Genomic DNA, 18,987 nt, shown 5'->3' on the forward strand with positions numbered 1-18,987 from the left:
CCAGTTAAATTGGTTTAGATTAGATGCAATAGCTTCCCTTATATAATATGAAGTGCCTCAAGTGAAAGACCTTGGACCCCTATGTGTGTGTGTGTGTGTGTGTGTGTGTGTGTGTGTGTGTGTGTGTGTGTGTGTGTGTGTGTGTGTGTGTGTGTGTGTGTGTGTGTGTGTGTGTGTGTGTGTGTGTGTGTGTGTGTGTGTGTGTGTGTGTGTGTGTGTGTGTGTGTGTGTGTGTGTGTGAGAATCTGTAAATGATCGGTCCTGCCTGAATGAACTCTTTGAATGAAACAGCTTACTATTGTCACACAATGTCAGTACCACCTATCCCCAGCAGGGGGCGTGCTGTCACAGCATCAGTCACGCTGTCCGGAAGACCAATGTAAATATTTTCGTGACGTTTCATTCACGTCCACCCATTAAGAAGAATCGGATCCGCTGCAGCCCCGCAGCTCCACACGCCACTGCTGTGTTTCCTCCTGACAGTGTCCTCAGACCCTCCGATTCCTCTCCACACCGCAGATCCTCCACCTGCCCTCCCTGCGTCCATCCACCCCGCTGCGGCTGCACCAGCTGGTTGAGCAGAACATGCAGAAGAGACGGAAGCCAGAGCCCATCCAACTCAACCCGATCCCCGATGGAAACGCGATCAACGGCACCGGAGCCACCGAGTGAGTGTCCCTGACCACCTGCTGCAGATCTGTAATCCAATTAAGTCTGATTCCTGACTGCAGCCAATACCTGTGTGTGTGTGTGTGTGTGTGTGTGTGTGTGTGTGTGTGTGTGTGTGTGTGTGTGTGTGTGTGTGTGTGTGTGTGTGTGTGTGTGTGTGTGTGTGTGTGTGTGTGTGTGTGTTTATTGATTCCACTGATTAATAATTGAAACGTTTCATCTATGACAAGACCCCCACAGTGGTGCAGTGGTTAGCAGTCTTAACCCTGGTTTGAGTCCAGGTTGGTTTAGCAGGGATTTCGGTGTGTAGTTTGCATGTTCTCCCTCTGGGTACTCCTCCAGTTTCCTGCCACAATCCAAACACATGCATTTGATAATAACTGGTGAATCTAATATTGTTCAAGGGTGTATAGAATAGAATAGAATAGAATAGCAATACTATTATTAAGTGATTACTCTGTAATGGACAGGTATACTCTGCCTTTTGCCTGTTGTTGACTGGGATAAGCTCCAGCACCTCACTACACTGCACTGGACAAACTGGTATAGAAGGTGGATTATTCTGGAATACAGATTCTAAGAAAAATCTGAAGAAACATGTTGACAAACATAAGAGTAATATGAATCTGGCATTTTAAAGAAAATCTACACCCAGCATATGTGCTTCATTAATGCTGTCATCAAAATAGTTGGTGATTAATTTGTTGTCAGTGTCAATAGTTATTGGTACTAACCAGCAGTGATCCATCAATCCATACATACAGTTTCCCACAGTCACACCGACAAGCAACTTAGCGTCACTTAGGGACACTGCAGGGAAATGTGAACCAATTCTGATTTTCTAGCTCACAAGTGTCCCATATCCCATCAGTTTTTGTGACAGTGTGAATGTTGCCATTCCGATGTTTGCACACCAAAGCCAGGTAACAAATCCGACATGTATCCGATGTCTTTCATTGCGACCGCTGTCATGTATCCGCCTTCCACGTTAGTGACGGGATGCTGAGTCATGACTCTGTGCCGGAGGAAGCGGCACCGCCGAAATATTAAAAACTGTGCTCCTTTTTTCTCAATCTCCTTCTTCTTTCCCTCTTTACCATTTTGTCTAGATGTTTTCGGCTCCTATTGCACAACCACTTGAAATTGGATACACATGGGCTGTGGTTGTAGCGTCCATATTTACTTCCGTAAACAGCCTGCTCGGCGTAACGCCTTCTGCGCATTCCTGTCACTTTGGGTTAGATAAGCATCAAGACCTGCTGTGTGAATGTCGCCTCATGTAAAATACATGTTGCTGGACTGTGGAAGAAAACCTATGTATGGAAAGGGAGAACATGCAAACTGCACATGCCAACAACCACATGACTGCGTGGCCATAAACGGCAGCTTGAAATAAGAGAAAACAATTAGAGCTTGAAGTGAAACTGTCACAGAAAATTTAAACCATCCTTCAGTATTAGTTTGTCCCACTTTTATCAACACTTTCTTTTCTTTTCTTTTTTTTATTAATTCAAGAAAACACGGGATATGATAATAATAAGTCTGAATGTGTGTGTGGTTATCCATTTCTCTGTTGTTTGTCCTGTGATGGTCTTGTGAAATTTTAAATCAAGCACCTAGATCAGTGGATAGCCCTGCAAGAAGTCCCCTGGTTCAAACCTGCACATAATCGCTTTGTGGAGAGTTTGCATGTTCTTCGTGTGCCTGCATGAGATTTCTGCAGCACATTGTTTCCTAAAAGGCTAAGTGGTGGATCGAAATCTGCTGTACGTGGAGGTCGCTGATGGGCTGATGAACTGCAGTGGCTTTCTGTGGCTTTCACAAAATCACATGAGAATTAAACATTTCTATCTTCTTAGATATCTCTTAAAAGATGACAAAAAAAAATGACAGATGTTTTGTTAGAATAAAGACGCCTCTGTTGTCGTTATGTAGAACTGCGGTTGTTAAATTTATAGATGCAACGTAAGCTAGAGCTTTGGTAGATATAGCAAAAATCTATATACCTGAACATACAAGTTCATCAGTTGTTTCATTTTCATTTTGAAGGTCAAGACACATTATATTTGGTGCAATATGTTTAAAAACTAATCTTTCCTTTGCAAAATGTGTTTCCATCTGCTCCAGGGTGAAATGGTCTTTATCCTCAATTTAGATTAAGCATGTGTCAAAGTTGGAAGATTATACTGATGCGGGATTGATAAGCACTTCTCACACGTTTGCATTGTTATTGCGCTTCCACATCTTGTCTGTAATCTGCAGCTCCTGAGTCCTCTTCGTTGTGTTCTGTGACTCTCACTTTGTACGGAGACTCATTAGTCCTAGTTTGCCCTTTACGCGAAGGCAGCGTGTAGAATGATATAGCTATGTGTTGGCCTGCTCCCATCGCCATTTGACAAAAACAAAGTAAAGGAGATGTAAAGTTGTTGTGACACGGTGCTCCAGTTCTCAGTTCACACAGAAAATCTCCAGTCAGTCCTGCAATGAGCTCCGTCAGTGGCGATGGGAGTTACATAACATTTTCTTCCATTATGATGCCTCCTTTTCTAATGTGTTGAAGAGGCACAATATATCAATGTTGCATTATTGGATCACACATCTGAGGGCCATCTGTGTCTTTGGCAAGGAATTACTTCAAAAACCCAACACTGCAATACACTTCTTTTATATTATACCGCTTTATTGTGTCAACAACAGTTAGGAGAGGATACGAAATGGTGTGGGGATGTTTTTATTCTAACCTAGGAAGGGATGGAAGGAGCGCAGCACCTTAAGAGATACCTGAATACTCTTTGAATTGATCAAATTGTGATAGTTAGACAACCAGCACAGAATAAGACCAAAACTACAGCTTTTGTGGCATTCTCCCAGTCTGCAGCGGTCAGTACGTATCACAAGTGTTCCAAGGAAGGAAAGGGGTGAGGTGGTTTATAAAGTCTCTTTGATGCACGTGAGGAATGACGAGCTTCTATAGAACAAACTGCTACAGAAGGTCATGCATGTTTTATGTTTCTCTGCTCCCGCACACGTGATTTCATTGAATGGGTCATTAACAAAATGTTTCAAGAACACACTCGTATTCAATATACTCTCTTACTCCATAAAACATGCACACATTTCAATTTGAAGTGCAAGTTCAGCTTTATTTACCTACTTATGAATACATTATGTAATCTCAACCCTCAAAACCATGCTTCCACTGTTACATGTCTACACACAGTTGCTAGGATACAGGTGCACCTTTTGTAGCATTGAAATGTTTGTATAGTTGTTGTTGTTTTTTAAATTTTTCAAATATTTCTTTCAGTGAGGTAAGAAACAATAGCTCGGAATTCAACATAACTTAAAAGCATCAGAAATTACAACATTACATTCATATTTGTGGTAAATGAACCAAAAAGTGAAAACCTTCATGAAAATATCCCAGTGTGTTTATTGTCACCTTGATAACGTGAGATTTTCTTTCACGGTTCATTTCATTTAAATTCTGTATATTTGGAGCGGCTCCAGAGACGCAGCCGTTTATCAATAACTGAATATCCACTCGTGTAAGCTTTGGATAACAACCAACGCTCCTCTGAACTGGTGAGATTAAAGTGGGTGAAATAGACATTTGGCAAAATATGCCAGTCCATATCTTTATTATTTCCTTGTATTGTTACTTTAGACTCTTAAGAAGCCAAACGCTGAATGTGATTAAGATTAATTTCTTGTTTTACATGATATTACAGTGACAATTTCCTCTGCCATTAACTCTTTACAGAGCAGTCTGTAGCGTCCAGTGGTCATTTCATCCACAAAGCCAAGCCTCTGCCACAGCGCCACCACTTCCTTGTGGCGTGTGATTTGCTTGTGGAAACCTGCAGATTTGTCAAATCCTTACAGTCCAGTAAAGGAAATGATGATACTTGAACTCAAATTGGGTTTTTATTGCTCCACAGACGGTAACAGGGCTGGCTCACTCTTTCCCAGGGATTTAGTACAGTTTAAATTCACCGCCAAATGATAATTTCACTTCAATTCCGGTCTGTCCTTTCATCGTCATCTGATTCTTGATATGCACCTGCTCACCTGTTTCCTCGTGCTAGTGTACAATACAATCCCTGCTGCTTCCTATCAGCCGGACCCTTTGTGTGTTATGCATTCTGTCTGGTTTCAATCTTCTGCCTCTTTATTACATCTGGCTGCCTGGCTTTTCTTTTTAACGCCTAATTTTTTCCACTCCTACTGCAGCAACCCCATCCGCCGCCCAGCTCCATACCTTCTTTTATTGCATTACTTTTAATCAAAGGTGGATTATCTGAACTTTTGATCTGTGTAGCCGAGCTGCATATGTACGTTTATATAGTGCCGTAGACATTACAGACCATGATTGTTTTTCATTATCAAGGAAGCTTTGCTCCAGGAGTGCTCCACAATCGAATGCTGCTGAAGAGAGCGAGTCCACCATCTATTTTACATCAATTTGTGAAATCCACAATGTTGTTCATCTTGAGAAATTTAACAGATCAAATGGAAGACCATGCGCGGCTGCAGTGAGGCTTGGACCTTTTCAGTGAGGCTCCCACTCATCACGCCAATGTCTGGTTTTACATTTTTATCTCTCTCTCTCTCTCGCTCTCTCTCTCTCTTCCTATATACAGAATGAAATTCAGCAGAAGTCTGATTATACAGCTTTTGTTTAATTTGCTGAGCTGGAGCTCGGAGTTGCTCGTTATTGTGCTGCTTGTTTGGATGCTCCAACGCTCCAACGTGTCGTCTTGCAGTGAGTCGCTTGTCATAATTTATGAGTTCATTCTGAATATGATTCATTTATTAGATTCAAATGTGTTGTAGAAATGAAATTATGAAAAACAAGCAGGACTGTGGTTCTCAGGACCATAATTGACATCAGTGTTCTATAATGAGCTGTTCATTTGCGCCTCATAATGAGGTTTGAAGGGCGCTGTGTGTTAGACCTGCAATATATCACAACTTCATCATTTATTAATTATTCTTCAGTGCACCGTGCATTCATGATCTACATGTTAACATGTTTGGCCAATCTCTTCATATTGCAGACACCCAGGAAAAGTGACTAAGAACTCTGAAACACGACTGATGCCCATATGATTTAAAGAAAACAAATATAGAAAAACAAAGATTGTTTTAACAAGTTAAAGTGAGTCAGAGAAGAGAAAGAGCACAGTTATTTGGAAGTACAAATTTCAAAGCAGAAATACTTTAACATCATATTCATAAGTGTTTATATCAGTTTAGGTTAAGTTTCGAAAACTTTCAATGGCTTGGAAACACTAAATGTGCACATTTCCAATTTTACAAAGTACAGTGGATTAATACTTTGCCCAAAGTTATGGCATGAAACATTCAGAAGATTAGCCAGATAAAGAAATGCTCATATCTTTCTAAATTGATCTTATCATAACTTTTGACTCTGAGATTTGCAACGACCAGAAGACTATTTTCCGAAGAAAAAGAAAAAAATGTGAGGGAAGTTTCTTGATCGTGTTTAAAAGTGACACATTCATGAGTCCCTGCAACTCACACAAGTTTCATCTTAGAAACTCCTTCACAAACTCAAATCACAATTTGTTACAGCTCACTAATCCTCAACTTGAGAGGGGCAATCCTACTGAGGACACGTCCATCCTATTGAGGAAGATCCGATGTGACAAACACTCCTCGTCTCTCAATCCTCCCACACAGTATTGGTTTCACTATTCAGGTGTCTCTTAATTCAGACTTATTAGACCTCTTGTCTGCTTGCATCTCTCAGACCTTTTCCACAGTAGCCGACAATGAAAAGAACAGGCGGTCTGTTAGATATTGATGATGAAGTTCTTTCATATATCCCAGTTAGCCAAGAGGAGACATCCAGTCATCATCAATGTTGTCTTCATTTCGGTGTCCTTCCAGGTGGGCGTGCTTGATACGTCTTCAATCCTTTGCATAGTCTAATGTGTAGTGCACAATATGTGTGATCTATGGCCTGTTCTTATATGGATTGTCTGAGCCAGTGATTTGTCTTCTCTACAAGAAGCTACATGTCATGGCACTGACTCTTAAGTCAAAGTGTCCCTGAGAGGATGATAAGTATATCTTATCTTAATGAGTGGTAACCTTATGATCAGATACTCGAACTCCCTCAGCGGTATCAGTGCCAGGAAATCAGGCAACCATTGTTCATCCAAAAAAGAAACTCCTTACATTTATGATTAATCTGCTGTGATAAACCATTTTCAATACAATCATGTCTGAAACAAAGAAAGCCTGGCAGTTGTTTGGAATAGGAAGCAAGAAGAGGACTCACGTTTCCAAACACATTTAAATGATCACATTATTGTGGGTAATTTGTACCATGACACAGGATGATGGGATGCTGACAGAAGCGAGCAAATGTGTTGCATAGTGGTCGTGGATGAGCTTAATCCAATCGATGAGCCTCTTACTGAAACCAGACCATTGCACTCTGGTAAAAAAAAAAAGAAATGCCATTCCAGCCCGCCAAATGCTTTCTGAGAATGAAATGGCTTACAGCCATGGCGGGAAGTGTACTGAATGACCCGCACAATGCCAGCCAGACATGGGATATTATCAGAGGAGCTCTGAGAACAAATAAAAACAACCTGTTCTGGATCGACTTCTCTCGGCTATGAGCTGTTTGCTGATTACATTGATAAGTCCCTGTCATGACATCAGTCCAATTTACAGTGTCTGTGTGCCTTGTTTTAATCTTTGTTCATTCACCTTATGAGGGTTTGCTCTGTCCAGTCAGCAGATGTTTGTTCATTTCCTCACAATGATGGTGTGAATTTGAAATGAACTTGAAGTGTAAACAAATACATTGACCCATGTGGACGTTGGACATTTGTGTAAATAAGATCCATGATCATCTAGTGGCATCAAGTGTGTGAAGTAGCTAAGTTGCAATGACTTATTGTGGCAACTTCTGTGAAGAGAGCCGCTGAATAGAAACTCCTATTAGAGACTAAATGATATTAGAACTAACCAGATTTGTGAAATAAAGAAAATGAGCATGAGAAAAACTATGCTATTAATTGCCTCTGGATTCCAACACGTCATTAACAACTGTATTTTGTGATGTGAAATCCATGAAGAAGTCCAACTTACAACTAAATACTACCACTTGTCCAGAGACGAAGTAAGTGCAGCATCAGAGCAAGAGCGGCCATAATAAGGTCTGAGCTTTCTGAAGGGAGGCTTACACCATCTTTTATATTATGAAATGTATTTCTCTTAATCAGTTTAGGTAGAAAGCTGCAGATTTTATTGAAAACAAAAAGAAGTCCTTGACTGCAGCAATGCAATTTTGTTTCATAGTATTTTAGTTGTACGTATCTTTAACATCAAAGAAAACAAATACTTCCACATCTGCTGGCATAAATCATGTGACATGAGAAGCATATAGCTCAACACATTTTTCAGAGGACATGTCATCTTCTATTTGTTTCTTACATCCAAGCTTATGTCCTTGGATGTTTAATAGATGGAGCACAAAAGATGTGCCATGCTTACTTCACGCCTTGCACCTGGAGGGTGGGGGCTGTGCAGTAAACACTGTGGTCCTAGTCACGTATTGTGTTGAGTGTGTTCTGGGTTACTCCGCTCCGCAGATTCTACAGCCTCCTCCACCTCCAGCTCTTGTCGACAAAACGCCCACACCGCCCACATCAAGCTCAAACTCAGCTCCTCGTCTCCATGGATATGCAGGCTTGCTGTCAAAAATAAAACCACTTAACCCTCTCTTTACTGCGCGCAGGGAAGAGCATCCTTTCCTGCTTCATAGCCGCTCTCCACTGAGTCGTGATCAAGTGTATTAAATGAAAAGAAGATCATCATTAAACAGAAGGCTTGTTGAAAACAATCTTTCTAACCTGATTTGAGAAATACAGAAGAACAGCAGAAACTAAAAGGAATTAAGCGTGAACAAGACGCTTTGATTGACTCCAATATTATTTTGACATGTATTAATGTTTTGTTTTTGTTTTTTTAATAAAAGCAGAGTGGTACATTACACGGTGTGGTCAGCAGAGCTAAAAGATATTACCATAGGTAAAGGCAGAAATCCATCCATCCAGTTCAGTTCTGTTCAGTTTTAGTGTGTCCCCATAACAATTTGTGTTGCAGCAAGTGAAAAACACACAAATAACACACTTACAAACATACTACATACATGATATAAAAAATCTGTAGAACTGAATTAGAATGAACTAAAACAGTTTTGACTCCTAACAATATCAACTTTGAAATCAAGGTTGTTGAAACACCATCCTAATATAAGATCATGCCACCGATCAGATTTAAGTGTCAGTATGACTCCTCCTACCCTGTTCCAAATTCCATTCATCCATCCATCCAGAGAGACAACAACACCTACAGCCATTTACATCTATGGTCAATTAAATATATCAGTTCACCTTATTCACATGTTCTTGGACTGCAGGAGGAAAATGGAAAAAAACAAAACATACTAGGAGGACATGCAAATTTCACACAATAAGGGCTCAAACTCCAACTAATGTTGGGTTTTGCTGTGAGACAAAAGTGCTACCGCACTTCTCGAGTCTTGAACACAATGGTTTTAAAGCTTTACAAAGGCATTATTGTGTCCATCTTTTTCAATGGAGAATGGGACCAAAACCCAACACATTTCAATCCTTTCAGTCTGGTTGGCTCTATGCTTTGTTTGCTCTGTAGTATCAAGCAAAAGTCACTGTCATGAAGTTCCGTCTCATCTTTCAAAATAAGATATACATGTAGCCTATTTAAAGAGTTATGTCTGGATGAAGTTAGCTATGTTTCATTCAGGGACGAATACATGTTGTTAAAACATCTTTGTCTCTTATTTGACTCTATTCAAGAACCAACTTGGAGGCACTGCAGAAAAAACTGGAGGAGCTTGAGCTGGATGAGCAGCAGCGGAAACGCCTGGAGGCCTTTCTTACACAGAAACAAAAGGTGGGAGAGCTGAAAGATGACGACTTTGAGAAGATCTGTGAGCTCGGAGCGGGCAACGGAGGAGTCGTCTTCAAGGTCTCCCACCGACCCTCTGGTCTGATTATGGCCAGGAAGGTGAGCTGCATCGGTGAAAAGGCTATTTTCATTTTCAAGCTGAACAGTAGCGATAGTGATACTCGTATTGTAACGACTTGTATGTTCTTTAATCATCTGTATTTTCTGTTTTTACTCGCCTCCTCAAGCTCTTACGTTGTCACTGAATGCATTGTTCAAGTTAATTATTTTCTTTATTACTCACATAGTTTGTATTATTTTCCTGTTTGTGACAACATCTACAGCACGGCCTGGTTATTGTCTTTGTTTTGACATTTATGGAGGCAAATGTCCCTTCAGAGGTTCCAGTGTTGAATGTGCAATGTCCTGCCATTACTGCACTATATTTCTCTCTAATAAAAATATTAATAACAGTAATGAAAAAAAAGAGGAATCTATGTCAATGTGATGTTGCCTTCAGGGAGAGAAACATAACTGCATGTGTGAGAGGGAGAGATATAAGAGCATGAGTAAAAACCTGAGGTCTCCTGTGTTCCAGCTGATCCACTTGGAGATCAAACCAGCCATCAGGAACCAGATCATTAGAGAGCTGCAGGTGCTGCACGAGTGTAACTCCCCGTACATTGTGGGCTTCTATGGGGCCTTCTACAGCGACGGAGAAATCAGCATCTGCATGGAGCATATGGTACTTTTCTTTAATGACGTGCCTTCTGTAGTGTTTCAATAGTATTCACTTTGAGTCTCGCCCCCAGAGACTGCACTGCACAAGTGTCCAGCAGTTTTGAAAATTTCATGTACACTGGCGTGAGATCAAAGTGACTTTCTTTGCGTCTTGTTTCATAGAAATGATTGGGCATCAGTGAATGCTTTCCTTCAATTCATTCTCTTCTCCTCGCAGGACGGCGGCTCGCTGGACCAGTCGCTAAAGAAAGCAGGCAAAATCCCCGAGCAGATACTTGGCAAAGTCAGCATCGCTGTGAGTACTTTCAACACCTCTCCCACATATTCACGTTGCATCTATTTTTATTGCACATACAATAGCATTTGTAATCTGTGAATTCGTACTGGTAGTTTTGCTGTTGCAGGAACATATTGTTTGTACGCTGAATGTTCTGATGTGCAATGTTGGTCTTCACAGGTCATTAAAGGGCTTTCTTACCTGCGGGAGAAACACAAGATTATGCACAGAGGTCAGACCATCACTTCATTTTCTGAAATGAATAACGAAGCTCAGTCCCTTTAATCATACTTTTGGAACATAGAAATACCTTCTTCTATGTTACTTCTTTATGTTTTCTTGACTCCAAAATAGGTTTTCACACTTAGAAGTGTATGTCCAGCGTGTGGCAGTCAGCTTAGTCGAGTCAATCTCTTTAAATTTGTATTTACTATCACATCCTTTACAATAAATACAGCTATTTATTTTACCCCTCCATCTGACTAAATGGAATTTGTCTGGAGCTGCAAAGCATTCTTTAAACTAAACTCTATATCTGCCCCAACGACTTTGCTTTTTCCATTATATCGAAAGCAATAATACATGAAAACTAAAACAATGATGTCAGTTCATTGATGTCTATGTGTCGTGTTATTTTAGGTAATTTAGCCAGCAGGCAGTTAACCCCCAGCCTGTCCAATCCTGTAAAACCAGCATTGAGTTTTGTCCTCAGTTGAATAAGAAAAATGGCAGATTGACGAGTAAGCACAACAGAGGCTGGAGATTACGAACTAAAAAACTTGAAAAGAAATTTTAAATAAGTGGGCTGGATACAAACTGTGTGCTACTCCAGCTCACTTCTGCCATCTAATGTACAAAACGTTTCCTCAACTTTGATATACTGCACCTTTAAACGCTGAACATAAACCTGCAGTTGAAAGCTGCTGGGCAGGTGACATGATAGGATGTGATGTATGTTTTAGTTCACAAAATATAAAATAGTCTCCCTTTGGAAGATTGTCTGCTGTGCAACATTTAAAAAGGCTGATTAAAAAAAACTCTTGTGACATGTGATTTCTTTTTTAAAAGCCCCATGAGAGCAGTGTGCTTTCGACTCCTGCCTGACAGTGTAACATGCTGTAGAGATTTGTAGAAAACATCCCTTCGTCTCAATTGGACTGCCAGTATTCATCCCTGATGAGCTGCTGACTGCATTTTCTTTGTACAGAACAGAAATGTGTATTTGGTGCCTCATCACTTAAGACTGAAATCTCATCAGGAGGGGATTTATTACTGACAAGAACTGGAGTGATTCCAGTCAGCGAAAGACGCCAGTGTTCAGGATTTATTGTTCAAAGACAGGAATGAAAGATTCTGATGCCGTCCTTTTTGTGACATTTCTGTTAATAACCAGAAGCCAATGATCAATCTGCGGTTCCCTTTGTGTTTGTGTGTTAAAACAGATTCATTTTGTTGTGTGCTGCCTTCAGTCTCCTGTTGAACAGTTGCACAGTGTCCTCCTGAACGCTGCATGTCCCTTTCTTCCCCAGATGTCAAACCTTCTAACATCCTGGTGAATTCCCGCGGTGAGATCAAGCTGTGTGACTTTGGAGTCAGCGGACAGCTTATAGACTCCATGGCCAACTCCTTCGTGGGCACGCGCTCTTACATGTCGGTCAGTTAAAATGCACACGGTGCTTGTTCCTTGTAGCTCTCATTCACATCTTATGACCAGCACCAATATTACTATTGCGGTGGATGTGTTGCGCAGCCGGAGCGTTTGCAGGGCACCCACTACTCCGTCCAGTCGGACATCTGGAGCATGGGCCTGTCCCTGGTTGAAATGGCCATCGGACGTTTCCCCATCCCGCCGCCCGATTCCAAGGAGCTGGAACAGATCTTTGGTTTCCCAGTGGAAGGAGAGGCCGCCTCCAGCGAGTCCTCTCCGAAGCCACGGCCCCCTGGGCGACCCGGCAGCTGTAAGTCCGATATGAATTGTCCCACAGTTTAAACTGGTGGCGCTTGATGAAGCTGCTGCTGGTTAAAAGGTCAATAAAATAAATGAACACATCTTAAAACATGAGTGGAGTAGTAAGACGTTTCAATTCACTGCCTTTCTCCAGCATATGGCCCAGACAGCAGACCTCCTATGGCTATATTTGAGCTGCTTGATTACATTGTCAATGAGGTGAGTTCATTTACTGTAATACTGTACCAAGTCTTCATCTGAAAATTCATACCAATGTTTAACTGGAGGTTTATTTTTCAGCCTCCGCCAAAGCTTCCCGGCATATTTAGCTCGGAATTTCAAGATTTTGTGAATAAATGGTATGAAAAAGTTATTTTTGTAACATTTTCTGTGTTTCCACAATACCCCCATTTAGTCTTAACCTAGTACTACACCTTCCCTACTGAGGAACTGAATTTAAATGAGGTTAAAAATAAATCTAAGTGTTCACAAGTGTTTCTTTTCCTCTTCAGTTTGATCAAGAATCCTGCAGAAAGAGCAGACTTGAAGCAGTTGATGGTAGGTATTGCAGTGAGGAATGTTCTTGTGTGAACAGTCACCCAACTACTTTTCTTCATTTTCAAAATATTCAGGTGCACCAGTTTATCAAACAGTCCGAGGCAGAGGAAGTCGACTTTGCTGGCTGGTTGTGCAGCACCATCGGACTCAGTCAGCCTGTCACACCAACCCACGGTACCACCATGTGAGACTTTGTATCGTCAGTAAAAACGTGTTTATACAGAAAACGCAGTGTTTCCAAGAGTTGTGCAATTGATAGTTATATTTAGACTACAAATCTACATGCCAAGTGAAAATATGTTAAATAATTGTTTAGGCCTATTTGCAGGCCTGCTTGAAAAGCCATCTTTTTCTAAAGATCAACTATTAAGCTGCTCACCCTGTGTGCTCGACCCCCCAACCCCCACCCTGAAGTCTTTACAGTGCCAGAGTCTAATCTTTGTAAGCTTCTATGAAAATAAACGAGTCTTGTGAATTGAAAGTAAACGACGGGTTTGACTCGTATTTCAAACAACTTATTTATTCATCACTGAATTCCAGTGTGAATGAACAGGTTTACGCCGTGGGTTTGGGCTTTGCAGGTGCTCCCTTCTTTGCAGGCCTCTTCTTAGGGTTTCAGCATCTTGGCCTTGATCTATGGAGAGACCAGAAGAAGTCAGTCACCATCAGTAAATACGTTCAGAACTTCTGCCTGCACTTCTACCAGCCAAGGTTCTCACCGCAGGGTCATGCTTCAGGATGGCGTGACGTCTTGCCATCTTGGCGTAAGGGTTCAGTTTGCGCATGATCTGCAGGTTCTTCAGAGGATTCTTCTTAAGTACTCTGCGATTGATCTTCTTGCTGCAGTGACAAAACGACTCAGTGTGAACAGTGTGAAAGACAATCAACTCAGACTTCAGTGATAAAACTTTCTTGCATCACTCAGGACTTCCAAATAATCAGGGTTCAGCAACACGGACCGAAGTAAGAAATCATCATAGTCAACGAGCCAACGATGTATTTATTAAAAAAAAGTGCAAAGGAGTGCTTACTCGGGTGCACGGAGTGCCTTCTGGATCTCCTGACTCTTCAGGATCCTGCTCAGGTCTGTGTTTGTCATCTTGTGCATTGGCAGGCTGAAACAAGAACCATCAGGAATTTCAGTTTCACACACAAGTAAACAAAAGTGTTCCTTTTGACAGTTGTGTTGCTCAAACTCAGAACTTCAATAAATATCATTATGTTCAAAAACACGGACCGAAGTAGAAGCTCATCATTGTGACCGACACTGTACATATGTGGCCGTGCTCACAACTCACTTGTAGTCGATCTTGAGGGAGGAGGGTTTACGCCAGGTGCCGTACAGCTCGTCCAGCTTGCGGAAGGCGCTCTCGGTCCAGATGCAGAAGCGGCCAACATGACCACCAGGAGCCAGACACAGCAGGTTCAGCTTGTTCACGTTCTGCAGGGTGATGCCTTTAAAATACAGCAAGATTAACTAATGACCTGCAAGCTCAAGAGTACATTAAATTATGAGAAATTAGGTTACAGTAAGTTTAAAGAAAATCTTTTGCAAAGCAGTGTTAGCCACTTCACTCACCATTTCCATCTTGATTTGTAATCAGAGTTCAGTTACACTGCAAGTTTAAGAAATTAAGTCACAGTAAAAGACTCCACATTAAAGTTTACCTGGGATATTTCTGAAGGCCCGAGGCTGGTGTCTTGATTGTAGATGATGCACGGCCCTCTGCGCTGGATACCTCTGCCATTCCTCATCTTGCACTTACCAGTAGCAGACTTGAAGCAGTTTAGGGTAGGTATTACACAATGAGGAATTTTCTTACTTGAACCATCACCTTTTGGTTTTTTTTAAAGTATATTCAGGTGCCCCAGTTGCCAAGTGAAAATATGTTAAATAATTGTTTAGGCCTATTTGCAGGCCTGCTTGAAAAGCCATCTTTTGCTAAAGATGAACTATTAAGCTGCTCACCCTGTGTGCTCGACCCCCCAACCCCCACCCTGAAGTCTTTACAGTGCCAGAGTCTAATCTTTGTAAGCTTCTATGAAAATAAACAAGTCTTGTGAATTGAAAGTAAACGACGGGTTTGACTCGTATTTCAAACAACTTATTTATTCATCACTGAACTCCAGTCTGAATGAACAGCTTTACGCCGTGGGTTTGGGCTTTGCAGGTGCTCCCTTCTTCTTTGCAGGCCTCTTCTTAGGTTTCAGCATCTTGGCCTTGATCTATGGAGAGACCAGAAGAAGTCTGTCACCTTCAGTAAATACGTTCAGAACTTCTGCCTGCACTTCTACCAGCCAAGGTTCTCACCGCAGGGTCATGCTTCAGGATGGCGTGACGTCTCGCTGTCTTGGCGTAAGGGTTCAGTTTGAGCATGATCTGCAGGTTCTTCAGAGGATTCTTCTTAAGTACTCTGCGATTGATCTTCTTGCTGCAGTGACAAAACGACTCAGTGTGAACAGTGTGAAAGACAATTAACTCAGACTTCAGTGATAAAACTTTCTTGCATCACTCAGGACTTCCAAATAATCAGGGTTCAGCAACACGGACCGAAGTAAGAAATCATCATAGTCAACGAGCCAACGATGTATTTATAAAAAAAAAAAGTGCAAAGGAGTGCTTACTCGGGTGCACGGAGTGCCTTCTGGATCTCCTGACTCTTCAGGATCCTGCTCAGGTCTGTGTTTGTCATCTTGTGCATTGGCAGGCTGAAACAAGAACCATCAGGAATTTCAGTTTCACACACAAGTAAACAAAAGTGTTCCTTTTGACAGTTGTGTTGCTCAAACTCAGAACTTCAATAAATATCATTATGTTCAAAAACACGGACCGAAGTAGAAGCTCATCATTGTGACCGACACTGTACATATGTGGCCGTGCTCACAACTCACTTGTAGTCGATCTTGAGGGAGGAGGGTTTACGCCAGGTGCCGTACAGCTCGTCCAGCTTGCGGAAGGCGCTCTCGGTCCAGATGCAGAAGCGGCCAACATGACCACCAGGAGCCAGACGCAGCAGGTTCAGCTTGTTCACGTTCTGCAGGGTGATGCCTTTAAAATACAGCAAGATTAACTAATGGCCTGCAAGCTCAAGAGTACATTAAATTAAAATAAATTATAGTTAATGTTACAATATTTAAAACATAAGCTGAGAAATAAAGAATTCTGCAAAGCGGTGCCAGCCACTTCACTGACATTTTCATCTTAATCTAAATTTGAAATCTCTGAACTCAAGATGCACTGCAAATATAAAAATATATGTCTCCACATTAAAGTTTACCTGGGATATTTCTGAAGGCCTTGGTGAGGCCGGCATCTTGGTTGTAGATGATGCACGGTCCTCTGCGCTGAATACGTCGGCGATTCCTCATCTTACCCTTACCAGCACGCATGCGCTGAGAGGCGTAGACCTAGAGACACAAATTATAAGAAATACTTCACATGAACATGCAACCAAAACTTCCAAGTGCTCAACATAAACGGTTTAAACTTTTAGAACTGCACCAACCAAGTGATGCGTTTGATCCTTTGTCGGTGCTGTGGCTTTAAATTTTTAGTATTTGACAATCAATATTCATAAATGTGACAAATGCAATGATTAACAGAAATCTGAACATATTAACTTGATATTTGTGGTTTAAGCACAATGTTACAGGCTGCATCACCCGCAGGATAAACTGGAGGCTTTTGTTTTAATTCAGGTAACAGTTGTATCAATCTTCTTTTCCCAGTATACAGCTGGAATCAAAATGTACCTTCTTGATGTCATTCCAGGCTTTAAGCTTCTTCAGAAGGAGCACAGCCTCCTTGGTCTTCTTGTAGCCCTCAACTTTGTCTTCAACCACCAGTGGAACCTCGGGGATCTCCTCAATGCGATGCCCTAATTGACACAAACGTGTTCACATAAGTGTTCCCCTTGATTTACCATTATGCTCAGTGTAGCTGTGTCTTGTTCAGAATTTAACATACATCAATATCCCGTGACAGCATAGAGACAGCAGGCAACTGTCACTGTCCACAGGATCAGACGCAAATTACACCATCATGACAAGTCACAAGTTAACCCCAATGAACCTTATTAAAAGCTTTATACATCAAGTGCATCTTTTCACTTTACTTACCCTTTGACATCACAAGTGCGGGGATGGCAGAAGCAGCCAGAGCAGAGCAGATGGCATAGCGCTTCTGGGGTGTGTTGATCCTGCGGTGCCAGCGGCGCCAGGTTTTCGTGGGGGCAAACATGCGTCCACCACGGCACATCTAGACACGAGTCAAGGCGCTCAAACACCAAATGAAGGTGCACCAATACTAATTAAGGGTACCTGCTCAGACTTCAAAGTTCATCAACCAGCTATGCCAGTATGCGACAGACGGCAATCTGTCACTGGACATAGAGTCAGACGCAAATTACACCATCATAGCAAGTCACATTTTCTTTCAGCATACAAATTAAAGGGTGCAATTTGTGGGGGCTTTCAGTTATGGAAGGGATACATTTCCAAAAGCACCCTGGCCAGAGCGATGAGTACCGCCACCTCTCACACGGGGGATACGGGCCACAGCTCTTCCAGTTCCCCAGGACTCTGCGCTGGTCTGGTGGCCTAAAAATCAAAAACAGCACAAGTGTGGTACTATAAATGAAAAAATTACTTTCGCAGTCACATCACTGTAAATATTTACAACACCTAAAAAACAAATGTACAAATTCAGGGAAGTCAGAACACTCACCTGCCAGCTCACTGACAGCATAGGGCTGGCGACTGTTCTTGCGCATGTTGGTGTGCACAAAATTGACAACATCGGGGCGAATTGGGGCCTTGAACACAGCAGGCATGACCACATTTTTGCCTGCAGATTCTCCTTTCTCGGAGAAAACCGAGATAAGAGGTCGGGCACAGGCCTGGACGGAAAGATGGAAACTATCAAGCAGTGATCGTAAATGATGCCAAGACCCAGCAGAACACAGTTTGATTCAGATTAAGTGAACAGAGGCCTAACATGAGTTAGCATCCCTGTCTTCACGCTGCCGTATACTTGCGCCCGGTTCAAACCAACTCAGTGTTAATATGCTTGATGATGCGGATTAGGGCACGTTGACCGTACAAAACTTATTTGAACGTGCCTAGAATGTGACTGAAAGATCCCTCAATGACTAACTCACACGTGTAACTGACTTCGTTCCAAAATGGCTCCTCGTGTTAGCTTAGCTAATCGGCAGCACTGATACACCGCTCCCCTAAACCACAACCCTGTCTGTATTCATACACAAAATGCAGTATTGTTTGTCTTTAACAGTCGGTGACACACTCTCTTACATATAACTTGGTATATTAACTGTAACAAAAGTGTTATTTCTCACCATTTTCGGTATTTATTTTAGGCTCGCCGACACCACGCTCCTCACGCTATGGCGGCCACAGTAAAAAAGGAAGTCTGTGATGTATCCGGAACGTTTTATGCCTCCGCTTCAAAGCGCATCACTTCCGCCAGGGACATCAACTCGCTTATACGTTTGAATAACATCATGGAAATACGTGCAATATATCTTGAGTGTACATAGAAAATATAATTACTCAAACAGAGCTGACCAAATGTACTCAAATGACAGAAAATTTGAAGTTCTTTGCAGCCATCGGAACTATTTCTCTGTTCCACGTTGGCGGATGATTAACATATGGACCGAACTACTTTTTTTACAACAACGTTTTTTCAAATAAAGACGTATTTATCATTTTCCACAACAGTTTTCGTATTGCACTTGTCCTTTGAACATTTTAATTTTATTTATGAGTAATGAATAATCTTTTTTACGTATTTTCTTAA

At 41.7% G+C, this 18,987-nt stretch overlaps 2 protein-coding genes across 2 annotated transcripts; one reads left to right on the forward strand and one right to left on the reverse strand.

Annotated features, from left to right (window-relative positions):
- Nucleotides 1-401: 401 nt before the first annotated feature.
- map2k1 (mitogen-activated protein kinase kinase 1) lies at nt 402-13,649 on the forward strand. The gene is made up of 11 exons (XM_080476155.1): nt 402-668; nt 9,552-9,762; nt 10,241-10,387; nt 10,601-10,678; nt 10,841-10,892; nt 12,190-12,314; nt 12,411-12,618; nt 12,763-12,827; nt 12,909-12,967; nt 13,121-13,166; nt 13,241-13,649. Exons 1-11 carry the CDS (start codon nt 586-588, stop codon nt 13,352-13,354), a joined length of 1,188 nt encoding a protein of 395 aa, XP_080332281.1. The 5' UTR covers nt 402-585; the 3' UTR covers nt 13,355-13,649.
- A 1,606-nt stretch (nt 13,650-15,255) lies between these two features.
- rpl4 (ribosomal protein L4) lies at nt 15,256-18,812 on the reverse strand. The gene is made up of 10 exons (XM_080476156.1): nt 18,524-18,812; nt 17,893-18,064; nt 17,659-17,765; nt 17,286-17,424; nt 16,920-17,044; nt 16,445-16,574; nt 16,059-16,215; nt 15,792-15,875; nt 15,478-15,598; nt 15,256-15,392 (listed from the first exon to the last, which is right to left on the reverse strand). The coding sequence occupies exons 1-10, from the start codon at nt 18,524-18,526 to the stop codon at nt 15,312-15,314; spliced, it is 1,119 nt and encodes a 372-aa protein (XP_080332282.1). The 5' UTR covers nt 18,527-18,812; the 3' UTR covers nt 15,256-15,311.
- Between the last annotated feature and the right edge of the window lie 175 nt (nt 18,813-18,987).

The sequence above is a fragment of the Lipophrys pholis genome, assembly GCF_963383615.2.
Source record: "Lipophrys pholis genome assembly, chromosome: 11".
Taxonomy (NCBI): domain Eukaryota; kingdom Metazoa; phylum Chordata; class Actinopteri; order Blenniiformes; family Blenniidae; genus Lipophrys; species Lipophrys pholis.